General features: G+C 38.7%; 3 protein-coding genes and 1 non-coding gene across 9 annotated transcripts in view; 2 read left to right on the forward strand and 2 right to left on the reverse strand.

Moving 5' to 3' along the window:
* ARPC2B (actin-related protein C2B) overlaps positions 1 to 2757 on the forward strand; it is a 54907-nt gene extending 52150 nt beyond the window's left edge. Inside the window, exon 10 of one of the 2 annotated variants that reach the window (XM_088901580.1) lies at positions 2301 to 2757. In XM_088901580.1, the coding sequence (XP_088757706.1) occupies positions 2301 to 2470 (170 nt within the window). In that variant the 3' untranslated portion in view covers positions 2471 to 2757. The remainder of the gene's footprint in view (positions 1 to 2300) is intronic. The other variant, XM_088901578.1, reaches the window with a different exon arrangement.
* LOC104600950 (Tetratricopeptide repeat (TPR)-like superfamily protein) overlaps positions 1 to 5751 on the reverse strand; it is a 55502-nt gene extending 49751 nt beyond the window's left edge. For all 4 annotated transcript variants that reach the window (XM_019198373.2, XM_010264123.3, XM_088901576.1 and 1 more), the window contains exon 1: positions 3286 to 5751. In XM_019198373.2, coding sequence (XP_019053918.1) covers positions 3730 to 5565 — 1836 coding nt within the window. In that variant the 5' untranslated portion in view covers positions 5566 to 5751 and the 3' untranslated portion in view covers positions 3286 to 3729. The remainder of the gene's footprint in view (positions 1 to 3285) is intronic.
* A 5032-nt stretch (positions 5752 to 10783) lies between these two features.
* Positions 10784 to 23201, reverse strand: LOC104600951 (uncharacterized). 2 transcript variants are annotated; one of them, XM_010264124.3, is made up of 2 exons: positions 19232 to 23154; positions 10784 to 18572 (listed from the first exon to the last, which is right to left on the reverse strand). In XM_010264124.3, exons 1-2 carry the CDS (start codon positions 22563 to 22565, stop codon positions 18223 to 18225), a joined length of 3684 nt encoding a protein of 1227 aa, XP_010262426.1. In that variant the 5' UTR covers positions 22566 to 23154; the 3' UTR covers positions 10784 to 18222. The 2 variants fall into 2 exon arrangements, with proteins under 2 accessions (XP_010262426.1, XP_088758243.1); XM_088902117.1 differs by having other exon boundaries at positions 18369 to 18526; positions 19232 to 23201.
* On the forward strand, positions 10786 to 11006 carry LOC148801223 (small nucleolar RNA U3). Its single transcript, XR_016084842.1, has one exon. It is a non-coding gene; the product is annotated as a small nucleolar RNA U3 (small nucleolar RNA).
* Positions 23202 to 23465: the final 264 nt, after the last annotated feature.

The following is a 23465-nucleotide window of genomic DNA, read 5'->3' on the forward strand; positions in this document are numbered from 1 at the left end:
TGCAAAAGGCTATAAACAGACATATGGGATTGATTATTTAGAGACCTTTGCACCTGTTGCCAAGATGACATCTGTGAGGGTTCCTCTATCTTTAGCTGCTCACTTTGACTGGCCCCTTTATCAATTGGATGTGAAGAATGCATTTCTGAATGGTGAATTACATGAGGAGGTTTATATGTCTCTTCCTCCAGGGATGTATGGAACTGATATGAAAGGGAAGGTATGCAGGCTGAAGAAATCTCTTTATGGACTAAAACAGTCCCCTAGAGCATAGTTTGAGAGATTTAGAACAATACTTGTTAACTTTGGTTATGTAAAGACATAGTCCAATCATACTCTTTTTGTGAAGAGGAGTGGACCTCTGGCAGTACCTCATTGTGTATGTAGATGATATTGTAGTGACTGGTAATGATGTTTCAGGAATTCATGATCTAAAATCTTTTCTCTATACAGAGTTTGAGATTAAAGATTTGGGGGACTTGAGATACTTTCTTGGTATAGAAGTGGCTCGATCCAAGGATGGGATTCTTATCTCCCAAAGGAAGTATGTTTTTGACTTGCTCTCCGAGACTGGAAAGATGGGTGCTAGACCAGTTGCTACTCCTATTGATATGAGTCATAAACTCTCAGCCTCAGAAGGGACATTGTTAAAAGACAAAGGAATCTTTCAGAGACTTCTTGGGAAACTTTTGTATCTATGCATGACTCGGCCAGATATTGCATATGCAGTCAGTTGCATTAGCCAATTCATGCATGCTCCCCGAGACACTCATCTGGCAGCAGCAGAGAGAATCCTATGTTATTTGAAGGGCTCCCCAGGAAAAGGTATTCTGTTTGCCAAGCATGGTCATATAAAACTTGAAGCCTACACCGATGCTGACTGGGCCGGAAACATTGATGACAGAAGATCTACTTCTGGGTATTGCAGCTTGGTGGCTGGTAATGTTGTTTCTTGGAGAAGCAAGAAACAATCGGTTGTTGCTCGGTCCTTTGCTGAAGCAGAATACAGGGCCATGGCACATGGAGTTTCTGAATTATTATGGCTAAAATCATTGATGGAAGAACTTGGAGTTGAATATGACAAGCCAATGATGTTGTACTGTGATAATCAGGCTGCCATCAACATTGCTCACAACCCAGTGCAACATGATAGAACCAAGCATATTGAAGTTGATCGACACTTCATTAGGGAAAGGATCTCTTCGGGTGAAGAGTGTCTTCCTTTCATCACATCTGAAGGACAGTTGGCAGATTTTCTCACCAAAGGCATTCCCAAGGCAAAACTTCAGCATGATACCAGCAAGCTTGGCATGATTGACATCTATGCTCAGCTTGAGGGGGAGTGTAGAGAAGATGGGCCGAATGGCCCATAGGTTGTTTATTCTTTCTTGTTATTTATGTTTATTTTCTGTAATGGGCCTTATTCTGGGCCCATCCTGTCTATATTAAGTTCTTTGTAAATTCTTGCCCACCTAAGGGCCTCCTTGTAATTATTCAAATATATCTTAATAAAAGAATGTTAGGGTGCTGAGAGAGGGTAGGTTCGAAACTCTCATTCTTAGACCCTCATTGCTGAATTTTTTCTTCAGGTTCTGATCCTTTTACATTTGACATGTCAGGAGTAAGAGGAGCCTTGACCCAACTACAGGTCTAGTAGTCCACATAAATTATTTCTATATAGGATACAAAGGATGCTTTATTTCTAGAAAAGCTTTCTCAATCATCTTTACCTACTCTTCCAATGACATTGATCACTTGGGAAGCTTGTCCTTCAGCAGCCAGCAAGAGTAGTAAATTAAAATTTAATGTATTCTAAGTTTGTGAGATGCAGAGCTGCACAAAACATGATTGGATATTGGAGTATGGAGAGAAGCACACAGTCCAGCTGAATATTGAATTTTATTTGGAGATCACTGTTAATCCTTGGTGTCCAATTAGTGGAGAGAAGCTCTTTTTGCTTGAATCAAGGTGTTATCGATATTTAGACTGAAATTTATAAAATATAAATGCAATACAGTGCAGAAAAGGTTCAGTGGAACTTAACCCAAATCAAAAAGCAATTAAACAAAGCAAACAACTCCAACATTTTCAGATCTCTTGTATTGAGCAATTACACATGATTCAAGACAGGTGAGAAGCAATAGATTCTTTATCTGACAGAATTTTTACATGCTTTAGGATTCATGAAAACAGTAGTAAAGGATAATGCAAATGATTATGTTTGTGGCTAGTTTAGATATCATACAACTAGATTAGTAAGGTTTCTATGAAATCCCTGACAGCTCTCACTTCATGCTTAGGTACTTGGGATCCATCATTTCCATCAAATAAAGACTATGGGTGGGAGGTTAGTATATTCAGTATCAAAACCCAGGGGGAAGTTTCAAAAGATGTCAGAACCAAAAGAGGTCCATTCAAGTCATCCTATCACCAAAACAACCTAATCCATGTTCACCGTAGACATGTCTGATTTCTCTGTTCTATGGTTTATTCAAAAAAGTATTGGATATTCTAATGATTTATTCTTTTCTATAGGCATGTCTATGAGTCGTCGTTTTTAAGTCTTGAAGAGCTAGACTGCAGGGCACTCATTGAAGTGATATTGATTATGATGATATATTTTCCACCCCATACACCAATCCAATTCACCAAATGACCAAATCACAAATCTATGTTGACTGTTTAGTCATGCCAGACAAGTGTACCCAAATTTAATCCTGTGTTTCATCCATTCATCTCAAATTCATAATTCATTATTGGAATCTTCTTCAAAACTGAGTGCTGATACAGAATTCAGTGCTGAATTTACTTTAATATATAAAAATATTGAGACTCTGAGCATTGATTACCACCAACAATTTTCACATCAATTGATCCATAAAAAAAAATATTATGATAAATTGGAAGTTATAGTGCATAGATCTACGAAAAATTGGAGTCCAATTATGAACACAATGATGAATAAGCAAACCAGAACATTCGTACACAATATTCGACAAAAAAACCAGATCTGAGTTCAAAAATTCTGAAAAGGAAACGGTCCCACCACCCCCAACAACCTTATTGAAGAACCAGAATCAAGGTACTCCAATTAAAGAAACATCTGCACAGTATAATGTCTCAAAAGACAAACAAACAAAGAAAAAGAAAACCTCATAAGATCCTAAACCAAAACTGCTTTCATAAACAGAAAAAAAAAATTTATCAAAAAATAGAAACATTTTGAACCAAAAGGGAACAGAGAGACAAATAAAGCACAGAGGGAAGACCAGAAGAAAGAAATACCAGTCAGTTCCGAGTCCAACTCATGCACAGGGCAATAATCTCCCTTTAGATATGCCTTCAAGAATGGATCAATGCTGCTGTAATGGAGGTTGAAATGAGGCAGCAGACAATGCCAAATGAGTTTATCAAGATTTGGTACAGTTCATCAGGTGAACTAGGAAACTCTTCCCAGTGTTTGATCACATCTGTTTGAACAAAATTTTCAAGTTGATATCTCAACTTGATTGAAGGAAGAAAATGGAAGAAACCAGAGGCACAATAACAGAGACCACCAGCCGAGAGAGTCAATATATATACACATCATCATCAGATGGCATTTACAAGAATACGAACTCCCCCTATAGAAGGGAAAAAAAGAAGAAATATTTAGGTATTCTTTCAATAACTCACAAATAAATTTCATCTCTCAACAAATTAAAACATGTTCATCCAGCAATCAACTTATCACCAAAAACCCTTGCAAGAACACTCCCCATCTTTAAAATGGTGAAACCTATTCCTATCCCTTACAATGATCTCTCTGTTGAAAACCCTAGATATGACTTTTGTGGCATCATGGCAATCCCCACAAACCCTGAGGTTCTTAACAATCCTTATTGGCACACCTTCATCCAGACTGATCAAACCAAAAGCAATGGCCACCTTCTCACTATGCCTACACAGAGCATCTTCTTTCTCTTCTTCCTCTATATCAAAGAGCACAGGGTTAGTATTAGCCACATACCCAGCCAGTCTCAACCTCCTTGAGATCTCTCCCAACATCACCTCAATTTCACCATACCTAGGATGTGATTTGTCTCCCATAAAGAACTCATGGACTACACCCCCAACTTCTATGACACTGCACCCAGGAACCTTTCTCACCCCTTTAGCCTTCATTAGATGCCTAATGCTACTGACCCCATCCCAGTTTTTAGAATCTGCATAGATGTTCGATAGGAGCACATAGGCGCCATCGTTCTTGGCCTCTAGTTCTACTATATTCCTCAGTGCAAGCTCACCCAACTCCATGTTTTTATGGATTTTACAAGCGTGAAGCAAAGCCCCCCAAGCTCCTGCATGAGGCTTCATAGGCATGTTATTGATGAAGTTAAAAGCATCATCCAACCGTCCAGCTCGGCCATATAAATCAACCATGCATCCGTAGTGCTCAAGTTGAGGCTCAAGCCCATAAACTTGGGTCATGGACTCAAAGTGCTTTCTACCTTCCTCGACTAGTCCAACCACACAACAACCTCGTAAAACTGAAATGAAGGTTACTTCATTTGGCTGAATGCCGTCTTGTTTCATGAGGGAAAAGAGCTCAAGACACTTCTCACCAGCACCATTCATTGCCAACCCACCCATAGCACTACTCCATGTGTAGACATTCCTCTCCTTCATTCCCCAAAATACATCCATAGCTTTACTCATGTTACCACACTTGGAGTACATGTCTATGAGTGCAGTCCCTAGCGTCACGGTCATCTGAAGCTTGTTCCTCTCTATATAAGCGTGTGCCCATTTCCCCTGATCCAGTGCACCTAAATGGGTGCAAGCCGATAGGACGGAGACCATGGTTGCCTCATTAACTTTGGCGCCATCCATTTGCATTAAGTGGAACAAGTCCAAGGCTTCCTTTGACCGTCCGCATTGAGAGTAACCCGCGATCATCGCATTCCAAGCAATGGGATCCCGATAAGGCATTTCATCGAAAAGATTCTGTGCAAAATCAACTTCACCGCACCTGGCACAAGCACTCACCATGGCCGTCTGAGACACCAAATCTGGCTCCCTAATTTCTGAAAATAGCTTTCGAGCTGAACCCAAGAAACCCAATTCAGCATACATATTGATCAACCCGCTCTGAACATGCCGGTTCGAATCGGAACCGTGTTTTATAATGGCAGCGTGAACGGCCAGGGCAGCGTCAGACGAGGAGACCTGTGTACAAGAGCGGACTAGGAAAGTGAATGTGTAGTTATCAGGGGTGTTGGATTGGAGAATCCGGTTGTAGAACTGAAAGCCTCGTTGAGGAGTTGAGCTTCTAGAGTAAGCTCTGATCATGGAGTTCAAGGCGAAAACAGTTGGATTGTGGGATTGATCGAGGAGCTGGTCGGAGTAAGCAAGATTGTTTTGGTGGTTAAGAGCTATGGAAGCAACAAATTGGCCAAGACAGTAAGGGTCGTTAAGAAGGCCGTTAATGAGCAGTTGGGCGTGTATTTGCTTGATCTCTCTGAGGCCGGTGCATGATTCTACCAAGGTCACCGTTGGGTGCGTAGCCATGTACCTTATCATCATTCTCACTAATCAGGTGACCATGTCATGGGTCTGTTTGTGAACTCTGTACCTCTGCCGCTTTACTTTTTACAAACTGTTTTCAAACTACTTATACAGTTGGCATCCGTGGGAGATGTCTTCTTAATGCATGCCCGAAATGTGCTGTAAGGTTGGTATGAGGAGCGCTCCTGAGAGTAAATCCGAATTCATTTCTCCATTGCATCATCTAAGGTCAAAGGTGATGTTTAAATAAAAATAATTAACATAATTAAAAACAATATAAATTTGTTAATTGACTTAACAAAAATTATTTTATTAGTTAAAATTGATATAAATTAATAAAAATATAATTCAATTAAAATCGAAAATTTTATTTTTAATTTATCTTAATAAAAAAAAGTAACTCTCTCTCTCTCCCTAATCCCTTTGTTTTTTTAAACGTTGGACAATATATAACCCAATAATAATGCTAAGATGGATAGGGTTCAGCTTGCTCCAATTAGAAAAGTCCTAAGGGTCCGTTTGGTTTGTAGTCGAAATTGAAATCGAAATCACAATCCTTTGGAATTGGAATCGGAATTGGAATGGTCCATTTACATAGTCTGTTTGATAGGAATGAGAATTAAAATCAGCAGGAATGGGATTTCATTCCCAAGGGAGGAGCAGGGAATGGCCATTCCCTCAAATAGGGGAATACTATTCCAGTAGAAATGGGAATGAGATTCCGATTCCGCCCAACCAAACATTTGGAATCGGAATAGCCCATTCCGATTCCGATTCCAGACCCCTATTCATACAAACCAAACAGACCCTAAGATTCCCATCTAAATGTCACTTAAAAAATCATGTGCATCACATTTAAAAGTAATAAAATATAATAAAAATGTAAAATTAAGATAAATAATAAGAATAAACACAATTTTATCTAACAATATGTAACTCAAAAATAGTTTACCACTTGGCCCAATTAATGTTGTCATAATAAGGCCCCTACCACAATTTCCTTTGACAATAGTCATGCATCACAGGTGGCCCAACTATATATAAAGCCAAGTTGTCCATGTGCCATCCTTGTTTTCTTCAAAATTTGATCCAAAATTCTTATTCCAATTTTCTCAAGTTTTAAAGCCATGTAATTGGACATTGAACCAATAAGAAAACAACATAGGCTCTTGGCGGTATGTTTATTTTATCAAGTGTGTTCTTCTTTCCATGTCCTAAAAGCATTCTTAAAATCTCTCTCTCTCTCCTAAAACATCTCCATCTTTCTTACCCCAATTCTTATATCTTCTCAAATTCCTAAGATCTCTCTCTTTAAATATCTCTTTTATGTTTCATTTGTTGGTTTGCTAATCCCTAAAGGATGGATTTGAGCTGAATTGCTTGAGATGTCAGCACATCAGCTTTGATCCCCCTCCTCCCAATTCATTTGGTGTTTTTTTTTTTCTTTTTTAATTTTATTCCATTGGAACTGAGCATCTTGAGTCTTGGCCATGTTGTTGAATTTCGAGAATTCATTTGATCCTTAGGCTCAGTTTGGAAGGAGTATAAATGCAAATATGTACAACACAAATACATACAAAATAATGCAAAATGCAAGGTTTTGCAGTGTACATATTTGTATTTGTACTCCTTCCAAATTGAGCCTTATGGATGCTATCAGCACTCCTCTTTATCAAAGGCTACATTAATTTAAGCCAGTAGGACTAATTGAGAATTATGTATATACTTCAATATTGATTCTGACTTGAATACTTTTGTAAAGATCAAATATTTAATTTAGGCCATGTTTGGTTCACTGCTCTAAACCTCATTCTCTTAATTCTTGCTCATTCTAGGCAAGAATGGATAACATTAGAGTGTTTGGTTACAAAGTTCTTGCCAAGGGGCACACTCTTTTTAGAATGAAAAATTAGCTCCATAGCAAGGTTTAAAATTTGGATATGATACGCTCAATACGGGGCGTATCATATCGTATCTTTGAAAAGTATATATGGATACGCATGAAAGTCGGGTGTCTCGTCTTTTTTTTTTCATGTGTATTGGACCCATATCAAGGCATATTGAAAGTGTATCAAGGCGTATTGGGAGTGTATCAGGGTGTACTGGTAGTGTATCGATGAAAAAGATGCAGTCAAAAAGTGAAAAAATAAATAAAAGGGGAAAACAAGCTTCTTTTCCCTAAAATAAGCTTTCTTTCGCCCCTAAATGACTCTCTAAAACTCCAAACCTCATTCCTAAAGTGTTAGATTTGCACAATTTTGCAAGAAACAAGTGTGGATCGTTAATTTTTTGAAGAGTTTTCAAATTTTAAAAAATATATGGCAAAAATAGGTAATTTTTTTCAATTTTTTATAATATCTTGTGATACTTTTTTTTCTTGAATGTTTAAATTTATGTTGATCTACATTTCTTACATTCAAAATCACTTTTTTTTTGTTATCAATAGATTTATGAAAATTTCATGAAGATATTTGGGGAAATTATAAATTAACAAAAAGTTTGAAAATATAATTTTTCTCTGCCCATAAAGACTAAATATATTTTAGATCTATGGATTTATCTATCATATCCATAGAGGAATTGAAATTTCTTCTTTAATATTTTTTTATTTTTTATATTTTTAGAATTAAAAGATAAATAGTAATTAATTACATTTTATCATTTGATCACAACAATTGAATATATTATAATTCTATGGATGATCTATCATATCCACTAACCAATTGAAATTTCTTCTTTAACAATTATTTTTTATTTATATATTTTAGAAATAAATAAATAATTATATTTTATCATTTGATCACAATGATTGAATATATTATAATTCTATGGATAATATACCATATCCACAAAGCAATCGAAAATTCTCCTTTAATAACTATTTTTCGAATATATTATATAATTTTTTATTTATTTTTGATAATTTTTGGAAATAAATAATAAATATTTAAATAATAAATAAATATTAATTATATTTTCACTTAGAAGTTGTGCTAATGCATGTTTTATGGTTGGATAGGAGAGTTGGGTTTTTCCTATCCCATAAAACATTAAAACTTAAGAATTATATTTCATAAATTGTAGTTAAGTATAGGATTTTCAATGAAATTATAATTAACTACTATATATTTCTTCATAAAATCATTAAAATATATTAATTTAATGTCTATACACTTCACTAAGGTCTTATATTTAGTGTTATTGATGTATTTTTATGATTTATTAAAGTATTTATAGTGTTTCCAAGCATATCTATGTGTATCTTAATTTTTCTCCGATATGCATACGTATCGAAGGCGTAACTCGATACGTCTCTTAAAATTGCCTTTCCGATACACTTAACGTTTCCGATACTTTGAACTTTGCTCCATAGCACAAAAATTGAGTAGCCTGCAACATGAAAATTAATCATGCCCATCTTGCTCATTTCATTCTTTGAGGTGACTTTGCCTACAAAATCGTTGCCTTAGATGTTTACTTTTGTGAAAGTACTTTTACAAAAACGCTTTTATAAAAGTATTTTTACATGAAAGCACTTTTACGAAAATACTTTTATGAAACACTTTTATGGACAAAAGTACTTCCACAAAAGCACTTTTACGGAAGTACTTTCACAAAAATACTTTTACAAAAGCACTTTTATGAAAGCATTTTTATAAAAGTACTTTACCAAAGCACTTTTACGGAAGTACTTTTATAAAAGCACTTTTATAAAATCACTTTTACGAAAGCACTTTATAAAAGCACTTTTATGAAAGTACTTTTATAAAAGCACTTTTATGGAAGCATTTTTAAAAAGTACTTTTATAAAAGAACTTTACTAAAGCACTTTTACAAAAGCACTTTGATAAAAGAACTCTAGAAAAATACTTTTATAAAAATACTTTTATGGAAGTACTTTTATAAAAGCACTTTTACAAAAGTACTTTTATAAACTTACTTTTACGATAGTACTTTTATAAAAGTACTTTTGTGGAAGTACTTTTACAAAAGCACTTTTATAAAACTTTTACGAAAATACTTTTATAAAAGCACTTTTATGGAAGTATTTTTATAAAAGCACTTTTATAAAAGTACTTTTACATAAGCACTTTTATGAAAGTACTTTTACGAAAGCACTTTTATAAAAGGACTTTTATGAAAAACTTTTACAAAAGCACTTTTATTTCACTTCATCCTTTTAACCTTACTTTCTCCAAAAGAAGAGGAGAGAGAATTATTTATTGAAATTGTCGTGTAAAATAAATTAGTGAAGGGTGAAGTTGAAACTTCAATATCTTTGTTATTGAAAAGCTATGGAAATGAAGTATTTGCACTTAAAAAAAAAAAAAAACTACAGGGGGAGGGTTCTTTTTTTTTGTTAGGATCAAAACACATGGGTGGTTTATATATGATGGGTTAGGGGGTTTATATTCCATCACCACCTTACACTGGCCTTCCAACGGTGCCATAAAATAGTAGAACACTTAGGTGGTGTTTGGCATCCATGATGGTTTCTCCTTGCCGATTGTCCACTAATCACTGATTTTCTAGAATTAGTGATTTTTGAAAAATCATAAAAAATTGTTGTTTGGTATCATTTATGCCATGTAAGCTTATTTTTGAGAAAGTGGCTTTGAGTTTGTTTGGTACTGATTTTCAAAATTTTACATATCTTTCTTAAAATTTTGGAAGTTTTTCTTATATTTCATCCAAAATTTTTTATTTTTAAAATATAAATAAGAAAAATTATACAACTAAAATTATAAAAACATTAAGAAAACAAAAGTTACAAAACATTCTGTCCGAAATTTTTAAATTTCATTATCAGTTCTTAGGCCCAAATCAAGTAGACAAAATTTCTGAATTTTAAACATTGATTTTAATTAAATTTAACACAACGTAAAAAGAGAAAAAAATGGCCAAGCCACAATTGACCAAACGATGGGAAATTCTGTGTAGTTGACATACAGATTTCAGGGGAATTTGCTCTTCCACAATCTCTCAAGTTTCAAGTCTCAAGACTCTCAACGATGAATTTATGTTGATTTTGCCTTATTTTCCTTTTGAGTTCATGAGATTCGATCCCAAGCCTCTGCTATTACCGGGCAGAGAGAGTCAGAGACCTCACCATTCACCCAGGCACCAACGAGTCACCTTAACTCATGGTCAGGGCTGATGGGCTTTGTGTGTAGCCCCAAATCGTAAAAGTATGCTATCAGAGAATTGCTTTTAAGCAGAGGAAGCGCATAAGATCATACGACCTTACTTGAACAGGATCTGTTCTATAGGCTCGTACCTCTGTATCCTTGAGTTCCAAGGAGACAGGAATCTCAGTCTAGTGGATGGATAATGACCATGTGATCAGAGCGTGATTAACGACTGCAATCTCAAGATTTGGGTTGCCCCGGCAGTAGAGGATCGTTCTCAGTCATCTCTGATCTGATAGCTGAGATGGTCGCATGGTTGTCTGACAGACTTTCCCTCTTTTGTCTCATTTTCTTTAAGTATTAGGGTTGTGTCATCTTGATAGATCATCCTTGTCTTGGCTTTCAAGATTGTAATTGTTTAAAGTCTACTGCTTTTGTAAGTTGTTAACTTTTAATGGGTGGTTGATCTTTCTTGCATTTTGACTTGTTACTCTAGTTCTGTTTACTGTGATCTGTTGCTATTGTTGGGACTTATTTGTTAATAACCAGCACAGAAAGAATAATCAAGAGGCATTTATACTTAATTTCGGGATTCAGAATTACTAGTCACTTCTTGCAATCAATTTGCCTTTGATTTGTAATAGAAGTCAAGACAGACATTTGGTTTTCAGTATTGAGAACAAAACATACAGAATCTTCAAATAATCCTCTTATTGAAATACTCTCAGATCCCACTTTGGATACCATTTTTCCAAAATCTAATCAAATAACCCATTAGGAGAAAAGGAAATACATAAGCCATGGGAATCATGGTGACTTGATTTTCCTTTTTTTCATGGAATGTTTTCATGTATTGGCCATCAAAATGGTGAATCCTATCCCCTCCAAACCCTAGCCACCTAGACAGAAATCCCCAAGAAGGATGATTATATTTTAGAACCTTTAGTGGAAAATTATTATAATTATAATAGTTAAGAGATTTCCCCAACAGGCAAAGAAAAGGAAACATAATAGTGACACCTGATAATGACCAAAATCAGGAACTTTTGTAATGAGAACTTTGGTTTTGGGATGGAACAAAGTACTCTACAGGGAGAGAACTTTTAGTTAAAACATGATTCCAACTAATGAGGACTTTAGGTGAAGCAGATAGGAATATTTTTGTAATTTAACCATGGCTGTGACTGTTTCATAAGCAAGGTTTCCTCCAATCACTCTGTTTCTTTGTGTCACAGCCTCTGGTAATAACACCTGATCATTTATTCCATTATCAACAGTTCATGCCATTAGCAGAATGATACTAAGGTGTGGTACTACAAGCAGGTCTTTAAGTCTGAGTGCAGCCACTTTATGCGAAAAATGCTGCAGGTTAGGTCTGTATTCAGTCCACTTCTCCCCTTAGATGGTTGGGACCAACATTTGGCAATGGCCATTTTTAGGTTTCCAGTGAGAGGGTGTTCTCCATCATCTGAAATATTTAGGTTTCTCCTTACCTAGATGCTAAAAGGGCATCTTGGATTGCAAGCTCCTTGTCAAAGTTAAGTTCTTCAGGTTGTTGCAGGCTCACAGCTTGTTGAGACACAAATAAAGGGAATACAAGTGTACAAGAAAAGGCCACGCCAGCCTTTAAGTAATGTAACTGACAACCAACCACTAGAACAAACTAAATAACAAACTGGACAAGTGGAGAGGCTGATATAACAGAATTGTATAAATAAGGAAAGGAAGCCAGGAGAGGAATTATTGATTTTGAGAATACAATCTCTCTCTCACTCTCTTTCTCTCTCTCTCTCTCTCTCTCTCTCTCTTTCTTCTTTTTTCTCTCTCTCGTTTAGGAGGCAGGCTTCCTTGAAAAAGTCCCTGAGTTAGGTGGTTCCTAACAAGTTGGTATCAGAGCCAAGATGCCAAGCACAAGGTCGTTCGCGATGGAGAACAGGGTCGACAACATGGAAGGAGAAATGCAAAGATTATCGGCTGACGTCAAAGAAATCAAAGAAAACTTCGCATCCTTGCTTGAACAACGGGAACAAACACCACCCATGCCGAATCGGGAAGGGCAGGAAGAACGCAGTGACACCAGTCATCGAAGCGGACCAAGAACAGCAAGAATCGAGTTTCTCGTCTTCGTAGGGGGAGATCCCACATCCTGGCTTCTGCGAACAGAAAGATACTTTGATTACCACGATACGCAGGGACTTGATCGTGTTCCATTAGCTTCTGCACACTTGGAAGGAGAGGCGATCGTCTGGTACCAGTGGTACCGGCGACGGCACCCAAGAGCCACATGGGTGGACTTCACCGATGCCTTAACCATGAGATTTGGAGTCTCGGCTTTTGAAAACTATGATGAAAGCCTCGCTAAGCTACGACAGACTGGCTTCGTCCAAGATTATCAGATGGCGTTCGAAAGGTTAGTTGTGTGCGTGCAAGGGTGGCCAGAAAACACGTTTGTCGGTAGTTTTGTTGGTGGACTCAGGGAAGAATTGCGGCTGGAGGTGAAAGCCATGCAGCCCACCACTGTTCTTGATGCAGCAGCCTTAGCTCGACTACATGAAGACAAACTGAATCGCGCAAGGATTAATTGACCTTTGGGAGTTGCAGTCAGACCAGGTATACCGAATCTAGAACCAGGTATCTTGGGTAAACCGGAGCCTAGACCATGAGTAGGAATCACAGGCAAGGACGCCAACTCTGGTTCAGGCCCCGGCTCAGCCAAGAGGTTAACCTGGGCTGAGATGCAAGCCCGATGAGAAAAGGTCCTTTGTTATGCTAATTATAAAAAAAAGGGCCTTTGTTATGCATGTGGAGACAAATTCGGGCCGGGCCATCGCTGTAAGATCCCGCAAGTTTTCTTCCTTCAACCCGAAACCGAAAACGTCGAGCAATCAACAGACATTGAAGAGCCAATGGACAACCAAGAATGGGGGCAATGGACAAAGGAATACCCGAAAGTATCCCTGCAAGCCTTGACCGGTCTTGCTTCTTCTCAAACTATGAGAGTAACCGGACTGGTACAAGGGTGCCATGTGTCGGTTCTGATAGACAGTGGCAACACTCTCAATTTCGTTACCCAAACATTGGTTAGACAACTAGGGATTCCGGTCCAACCATGTACAACATTCCCGGTGCACGTAGCTAATGAGAGCAACCTGGTGTGCGACAGTACGTGCACAGGATTAAAGATGAAGATACAAGGACACGAGTTCGAGGTAGATCTACACCCCTTGGAAATCAGTGGAGCAGATGTAGTTCTCGGAGTCCAATGGTTAAGGCAACTAGGGCCGGTGATATGTGACTGGGCCCGTCTCACCATGGATTTTCAAGTGGGCAGAGCTCACAGGTGCATATTCAAGGACAACTGTCCAAGGGTCCAGGACCCATTAGTCTCGCTACCCTAAGAAAACAGGTAGCAGACCCAACCAACATCATTTTAATGCAGGTAGACTTCCACGGGAACGACCCAATTCTAGCCCAAGGAAGTAACTCCAGCAGATCCGAAGAAGCCCGCACACAACTACAACAGCTACTTCAGAAGTTTTCAGTGATCTTCCAAGAGCCTAAGGAACTACCACCGAAACGTGCCCATGATCATTGCATTCCATTGCTGCCCGGAACGGCACCCACAAATGTAAGGCCCTATCGTTACCCCTATTTTCAGAAACTAGAGATTGAGAGGCAAGTGCAAGATATGCTTGATAGAAAAATTATACAACCCAACCAAAGCCCATTCTCCTTGCCAGTATTACTTGTGAAAAAGAAGGATGGGACATGGCGGTTTTGTATAGACTATAGGGCCCTGAACATTACTGTGAAGGATCGATTTCCCATACCGGTAATCGATGAACTACTAGATGAACTCGACAGGGCCACCATATTCTCTAAACTAGACTTGAGATCGGGATATCATCAAATTCGGGTTCATGAGGGTGCCATCCACAAGATTGCTTTTCGTACACACGAGGGGCATTATGAGTTTTTGGTCATGCCGTTTGGGTTGACCAATGTGCCAGCTACATTCCAAGCACTTATGAATGACATATTTCGACCCCATTTGCGCAAATTTATACTCGTTTTTTTTTTATGATATACTTGTATATAGCGCTACATGGGACGGACACCTAGTACATCTACAAATCACCTTGGAACTACTAAGGACTCATAAACTCTTTGCAAAGGAGTCAAAGTGCGCATTTGGACAGACGCAAGTACACTACTTAGGGCACGTAGTCGAAAACGACATTGTAGTAGCAGACCCAGAAAAGATCTCAAGCATGATAAATTGGCCCCGACCTCAAAATGTTAAGGAGTTACGAGGCTTCTTGGGTCTAATAGGGTACTACCGGCGATTCATCAGAGGGTATGGACTGATTGCTGCCCCCTTGACAAGTTTACTTAAGAAGAATGGTTTCTGCTGGACTAGGGAGGCCCAATAGGCCTTCGAGACACTCAAAACAACTGTCTCGTCCGCACCGACGCTCGCACTTCCAGACTTCTCAAAGGACTTCATCATTGAATGTGATGCGTCAAGCCAAGGAGTTGGTGCGGTCCTCATGCAAGAAGAAAGGTCACTAGCGTTTTTCAGCAAAGCAATGACAACACAGAAATGGGCCAAGTTAGTATACGAACACGAACTGATAGCAATTGTTCTCGCAGTTCAGAGGTGGTGGCCCTACCTTCTAGGGAGGAGGTTCATCATACGAACTGACTACCATAGCCTAAAATTTCTGTTGGAGCAGTCCGTACTATCCCCGGAACAACAGCGATGGATAGCCAAATTACTCGGCTACGATTATGTCATTAAATACAAGGCAAAGCACACTAACAAGGTGGCGGATGCACTGTCACGCCAACCACAACTATTTCCATTACTTCTCACGGGCCCAACATGTTCCATCATGAGTCAGTTAAGGGAAGAAGTTGAAAGACACCCATAACTGAGCAAAAGGCATTCATAGGTCCAAGAGGACCCTACTAGCCACCCAGGGTACACAGTGGAGAATAACTTGCTGCTGTATAAACGCCGAATGGTGATACCACAGGATTCAGTCCATATTCAACAGCTTCTGGAAGTGTTCCACTCATCACCAACAGGAGGACACTCAAGGATTCTGCGCACTTACAAGAGACTAGCCACCCAATTCCACTAGAAAGGCATGCGAAATTCGGTCCAAAAATTCATAACCGAATGCGTCATTTGCCAGAAAAATAAGGCTGATACCCAGTCTCCAACAGGACTGCTACAACCACTCCCAATTCCTACACAAGTGTGGGCGGATATATCCATGGACTTCATAACGGGGCTTCCCCTTTCCTATGGCAAGTCCATCATTCTCGTAGTGGTTGATAGATTCACCAAATATTGCCATTTTCTCCCTCTTTCCCACCCCTTTACAGTTTCAATGGTGGCTGAGATTTTTACTAAGGAGGTGGCACGACTGCGTGGTACCCCTAACTCTATTGTCTCAGACCATGACCCAATTTTTATGAGTCGTTTCTGGGCAGAACTTTTTCGACTATAGGGAGTGAAATTCTTCAAATCTACCAGCTACCACCCTCAAACAGATGGGCAAACTGAGGTGGTCAACCAGAGTTTGGAAACCTATCTAAGGTGCTATGCAGGGGATAGGCCACGCCAGTGGCTCAAGTGGCTTCATTGGGCGGAATGGTGGTACAATACCACGTATCACAGTGTAGCAGGAATGACTCCCTTCCGGGCTCTATATGGACAGGACCCACCTCCCCTACTCCCATATGAGAAAGGGTCTACAGCAGTAGCAGCAGTGGAAGACCAACTCCTCCAATGAGATAGGGTGTTACAAGATCTCAAATCCCACCTCCATCGAGCCCAACAATGGATGGCAGACTCCTACAACAGAAAGCATAGGCTTGTCCAGCACCAGATTGGGGAGCAAGGCTTCCTTAAATTACAACCATACAAGCATGTTTCAGTAGCAGGCCACAGGTGGAACAAACTGAGCCCAAGGTACTTCGGCCCATTTCGAATTGTGGAACGCATTGGGTCTGTGGCGTATAGGCTTGACCTTCTAGCAACATCAAAATTGCACCCTGTATTCCATGTATTTCTATTAAAGAAATGGCCAAAAACATGAGCAATAACAACAACCACCCTCCCATCATTCTCGGAAGATGGCCAAGTTCAAACTGAGCCCACCCAGATAACAGATTTCAGGTCTCCCACTTGAGGATGCAACTTGGGAACCTTACTTGGACTTACAGAATAGATTTCCACATCTTGACCTTGAGGGCAAGGTCGCTTTCAAGGGAGGAGGGACTGTTGAGACACAAATAAAGGGAATACAAGTGTACAAGAAAAGGCCACGCCGGCCTTTAAGTAATGTAACTGACAACCAACCACTAGAACAAACTAAATAACAAACTGGACAAGTGGAGAGGCTGATATAACAAAATTGTAACAGAAGTGTATAAATAAGGAAAGGAAGCCAGGAGAGGAATTATTGATTTTGGGAATACAATCTCTCTCTCACTCTCTCTCTCTCTTTCTTCTTTTTCTCTCTCTCGTTCAGGAGGCAGGCTTCCTCGAAAAAGTCCCTGAGTTAGGCAGTTCCTAACACAACTGAATTGACGTGAGATTTGAAGGAATTTATCAAGTTCATCCCTGATGATTTACGATGATTTACTCCAGAAAAGGTGATACCCATTGAATCAAACCTCATTTCATGTAAGGAAGGTAAAAGTAACTAAGGCTTTGAAATGTCTATTCCTCAGTAGCTTCATGTAATTTCATGAAATGTTAGATTCAATTGATTGTGTTTTAGTTCCAATTTGGTTTTGGATTAAATCCTAATATCCTATCATGATATGAAATAAATTGCTGTAGTATGAGGATAATGAACTTCAAGTAGATCATCATACCTTTCTTAAGATTTCCATAAAATAGAGAAAAAAAGAAAAAAATATAAGATTGGTGTGCATTTTAATCGGTGATTGAAGTCAGAATTGGACAAATCAAACACATGCATTGTGCCCGTGGAAGATTTGGAACATTTAGATCATCTGAGTTTTAGACTAAAATGCGTCCAAGATGTGAACCATCTTTTTCTAGTTTCTAGCTTGCTTGACTTATGCAGAATTCGTTTATGATGGCTTGTGCATGGAGTTGAATACATGTTGAACTTAGCTATTGTTGGCAGAAGCCAATATGTGGTTCCCAACATAGTGAATTTAGAAAAACTAAAATTGACTTTGCAATTTTAATATGTTGGCAAATGTTAATGCAACCCATGTTGGAGATGCCCTAGGAAGATGGAGTGTCCTTGTACTCTTGTTTTGTCTTAATAACTTGAATAAGTCTTGGTTTGTATTTTCTGGCTTAAAGTTATTGTAATTTTCATTGGTATGTATGAGCTAAAAACTAATATTTTTTTCATACTTTTTGTGGAAAAGAAGGGATCAAAGCTGTTCACCAGAAGAGAAGAAAGTTGAGTTCTATAAATGAATTCCAATGCAAAAACAGAGTTGTATAGTTATTCTTACATAATATACAGATTCCTTGTAGTATATTTTCTCAAAAAAGACCCCTTAGATTTTGTAGTGTAGTCATGTCAAACGGCTCAGAATAAAGCTGATGTGCACCATATGAGAGTTCATGAGACACTTGATCCATGTTAGGCCGTGAATTGGGGTTTGCACGTGTGCAGGCCAAAGCAAGGATCACCACTGAAAGTATTTGTTGCAAAGTGAGACCACTTGGAGCTTGAAGTTTCTGGTCTAACACACTTGTGATTGTGAAATTCAGGTCTTGTTGCATGCATGAAAGGAGTTCTCCGGGGTGCTTTCCCATGATTACTTCCAATGCAATAACTCCAAAGCTGTACACATCACATTTCTTTGTAACTTTCATTGTAGAGGCAAGCTCTGCAAGATCCAACACAGATATGAATAAAGAAAACTTTAGAAAAGCTACTTGTTATTTGTTTTTATCATTTTTGTTGAATGGAAATTGAATAAACTTAACCTTCTATTATTTATGGGAACTTTGCCCATCCATGTTAGAAATCAAGATCAAAGTCAAATATTAAAGTCAAATATTGCCTTTTGAAGTTTTAAAGGGGACTGATTTGAATGAACCTGCTTTTTGTACAAACCAGACACATCCCCAGTGGCAACTGACAACACAAAGACTTGTTCATAATGATGATAATTAATACATGGGGTACTTTGTCTTTTAAAAGATGTACTTTTTGACTAATAATCATGGGTGAGGACCCTATTTAAAAAGAGACATGACCAAATTACCCCATTATTGAATCATTTTGCAATAAGGAAAGTATTTGAAAACTCAACCTCATTTGTTGAAACTTATGCATCCTATAAAAAGTTAGCATTTTAACATTTTGGTTTCTGAAATGGATGTTGATTTCAGAATGGTTATGCATGTGGTGTGGTGTTGTCTAACTTGGCTAAATAAAAAGGGACATCTATGAATCATTTATCTAGATTCTAAAACAAATATGAAATTGAAAAACCAAAATGCATAATGGTAGAACAGTTAGAAATTAACTGAAAAAGTTTACCTGGAGCCATGTAGCCATAAGAACCAACTGGTTCCGTCCAATTGGACTGATCTTCTCGTAGAAACCTTGCTGTCCCAAAGTCAGATATCTTTGGTTCGAACTCTGAGTCCAATAAAATATTATCCCCTGATATGTCCCGATGCACTATGGGTGGTGAACAGTCATGGTGCAAGTAAGACAAGGCATGTGCAACCCCTCTAATAATCTTCAACCTTGTATTCCAGTCTAGCATCCTTGCCTCTTTCTCATCATAAAGTAAACATTTTAAGCTACCTTTCTCTACATACTCATATACCAAAAACATGAACCCCTTGCTTGAGCAGAATCCATACATCTTTACAATATTTCGATGTCGTATTTCAGTCAGAGCGTGTACTTCATATTCAAAGTTCTTCACCAACTCTTCCCCTGGCAACCCATTCTCAATGGATGATGGCATGTGAAGACGCTTTACCGCAAAGACGTCACCTGTATGAAGTATTGCTTTGTAGACACTTCCTTGTCCACCCTTCCCTATGCAATAAGCCTCACTGAAGTTTTCTGTAGCAGTGATGATATCCTTGAACACTAATTTCCCATTATAGTTCCATACTGAGAATGAGCTGTCACCTGCTGAATACGAATCATGCTTTTCTTCATCTAGATTTCTGGAAGTACGGTGGCAAATGAAGATCCAAAACAAAATTGATAGAACTATGGCAGTAACAATGGGGACACTTGCAGCAATGACCAGCTTCCATCTGTTGCTTTTGTTGCCGCTTGCAGACAGAGTATTGCTATCACAAGAGCGCAAACCTTGCACTATGTTGCTGCATAGACCCGGATTTCCTTCCAATGCCTGGAGAGGAGCTTGCTCAAATGCCTTTATTTCTGGAAGTGGACCTTCAAGGTTGTTATATGATATATCTACTGATTGAAGGCTTATCAGACCTTGCAGTGAAGGTAGCAAACCAGAGAGGCTATTGTGAGAAAGATTCAAATTTTCTAATGATTTTAGATTTCCGAGCTGTGGTGATATCTCCCCCATGAGTGAATTTTGACTAAGGTCTAGGATAGACTGCAATGCCACTAGGTTTCCAAGCTGGAGAGGAATTGTCCCATTTAATTTGTTGTCATTGAGCTTCAAGGATATTAATTCTTCACAGTCTCCAAGCTCCTCTGGTATTGGCCCACTTAGATTATTCCCTGACAAATCCAGGGTTTGTAGTTGTGATAGTTGTCCAATCTCTGCAGGTATATGGCCTGAAAGCTGATTGTTGCTCAGATTTAGTTCATATATACGTGAAGATGAAGTGATAATCTCCAGTGGAATATTTCCTGTTAGTTGATTTGAAGAAAGACTGAGCTCTTTTAGATTTTTCAACTTTCCAATCTCCTTTGGAATTTGGCCTGATAGCATATTGCCAGAAACTCGAAAAAATGAGAGGCTCACACACTCTCCCCAACTTCGTGATAATACACCAGATAGTTGATTATTGCCCAAATCAATGTATTCAAGAGCTGGGTATACCCCAAATGCATTAGATATATCTCCATCAAGAAGGTTTTGCTCAAGACGGACTCTGGTTAAACCTGGACAATTTTTAAGGCTTTGGGGAATTGGTCCCACAAATCTGTTTCCATCTGCTGACAAGTATATAAGATGTCCTCCACAAATTTGGGGAGGGAGATTTCCTGAGAAGAAGTTGTGTGAAAAACTTGCATTTTTGAGAGAACTGGGGCCAAAATCTTCAGGTATGCTACCAGAGAAGTTGTTATTTGGAACATAGAAGAGAGTCAAAATTTTCAGGTGGGTTATTGATGAAGGCAAGGTGCCTTGCAGCTTGTTTCTACTGAAGTCAAGAAATTCTAGGCCTTCCATGTTACCTATTTCATGGGGAAAAATTCCAGTGAGTTGGTTATTGGAGAGATTTATATTAACAAGCCTAGTCAAGTTTCCTATGCTTGAAGGAATTGAACCAGTAATGAGGTTGTCAGCCAAATCAAGGTAAATCAAATTCAACAAGTTGCCTATATCCAATGGTATGGAACCTGATAATTGGTTCTGAAATAGGAATAAGTAGTTTAGCTTGCGAAGTAACCCAATTTCAGGAGGGATTGTTCCTGTTAGACTGTTGACATGGAGTTGCAATGAAATAAGTTCTGTCCAATTGGATAGGAAATATGGATGGATTTCACCAGAGAGCTGATTGCTAGAGATTCCAAGCTCAGATATTTGGGTTAGGAGGGCCATGGTGAGAGGCAATGCTCCTGACAGGCTGTTTTCTGACAGTTCAAGGAAAGTAAGGTTGGTACAAAAGCCAAGCTCACTCGGGATACTGGAATTCAGACCTGCTTTCCGAAGATTTAGTTTCTGAAGCATTATAAGGTTTCCTATTGAAGATGGCATTGGCCCATGAAACAGATTCTCATGCAACTCAAGGACTCTGAGGTTGGACAAGAGGCCGATTTCAGCTGGTATTGTACCATTCAGCTTGTTTATTCCCAACCTCAGATCTTGAAGCTTAGTAAGATTCTTTATTTCTACTGGAACCAGTCCTTCAAATTCATTATTAGTTAGGTTCAAGAATTCAAGGTTCTTAAGACTAAGGAAGTGTTGCACAGGAATTGGACCTGTGATGAGATTGTCTGACAAGTCCAGAAAGATCAGCTTTGAGCATTCAAAGATGAAAGGTGGAATGTCTGGTCCCAGATAGTTGTAAGTGAGCTGAAGTTCTGTTAATGATGCCATGCCCCTGAAATGAACTGGGTCAGGATTCTGTAGGTAGTTTTCACCAAGATTGAGATTCCATACCTTTTGCAACTTGCTAAGCTGATAAGGAATTGGACCTGTGAGTGAATTGTTGATGAGGCTAAGCACCCGCAACTCCAAAAGATCTCCAATCTCTGAAGGGATAACATCTGTGAAATTGTTGTTTCCTAAATCAAGAGAAATGAGTTTCTTTAATGACCCAATTTGATTCGGAATCACACCAACAAGATTGTTGCGATTGAGATTGAGGGAAGTGAGATTGGGGACAGCAGAGAAGTTGAACTGGTCCAAAGTGCCACTGAGGCCTGAATTGGCAAGATTTATCTCTACAATGCTCCTGGCTTCATCACATTGAATTCCAGTCCAGTTACAAGGATTGCTGCCACTGCTGCCATTGGTGAGGGACCATGAAGTGAGCCCATGAGAATTTAAGCTGTTTTTCCATTTCAGCAAAGCCTCTGCTTCATTCTGTGCTGAGGTTTCCAGAAGAACGCAAGACAAGATGATAATGTAGAGCATACTCTTCAATGTTTCTCTCATGGCTGCAGCTGTAATGGTCTGCAAAGCTCCATTTGTTTTCATCTTATCCTTAATTTAAAACAAAAAGAGCCAGCACTGAAAGAAGTCTGTAGCCTTCTGCCTTCCTATCCCAGGAATAAATGGAAAGACATCTTCCTTTGAAGTAGTTGCTTGAGAAACAAAACCTGGTAAGTTAGTTGAGGAAGTTTCTCAAAAACATCGAAGATCTTCTGTAGCCGACTTACATCCGTTTTGATTTGACTTTCAAACTTTTAATTGCTGCGTAGACATTTGATTGGTGGACGCTTATGGTTTTGCTTTTAGGTGGGACCCACATGCTATTGGTTCCTCAAATGAAAGTTTTGTAGGATAATCTCCATTCTGTGAAATATTTCTTTGAGCAATTAATGGGCATTTCTAAAACTAAATTGTTGAAGCTTTCATGGATTTACATCACTGGGGAAGAGATCCAATGCATGGGGAATAGATATCAACAAGCTCTGCCATCTGATTGCAACTCAGCCATGGAAAACTATAAATGGGCTAAAAAAAATGTTCTTTGCTTGACCTGATCCAGGCCAGATCAACCTTAATGGGGTTTCAGATTATAATCCGATTGATACCAAATCCGAGCGGTTGGCATAGTAAAATGGATTCATGGAAACATTTGTAAATTTGTAAATATAGCCATCTCTGGGTACAGGGATACTATTCATGGGATGGGGTGGGTTGGATTGTCCACCCCATTTTATTCTTAGTTGGGTTGAGTCAGTTTTGGAATGAGGTGGCTTGTCCCGATGAAAGATTGACTAAAGCCTATTTTTAGTTGGGTTGGGTCAGTTTTGGATTGCCCACCCCATTTTATTTTGGTTGACTAAATGCCTCGTGGTCAAATGGTGGAGACAAATTCTTGGTTGTACGCATACAATGAAGACAAATTCTTGGCCATTTGAGTGGTTGTAC

This window comes from Nelumbo nucifera, chromosome 3 (genome assembly GCF_055504915.1).
Source record: "Nelumbo nucifera cultivar China Antique chromosome 3, China Antique-T2T, whole genome shotgun sequence".
NCBI lineage: Eukaryota > Viridiplantae > Streptophyta > Magnoliopsida > Proteales > Nelumbonaceae > Nelumbo > Nelumbo nucifera.

Coding starts and splice junctions, on each gene's coding strand:
- LOC104600951 (XM_010264124.3), bottom strand. CDS start 22,565: ATGAAAACAAATGGAGCTTTGCAGACCATTACAGCTGCAGCCATGAGA. Junction 18,573..19,231: donor TTATGGCTACATGGCTCCAG/GTAAACTTTTTC, acceptor TGGATCTTGCAG/AGCTTGCCTCTACAATGAAA.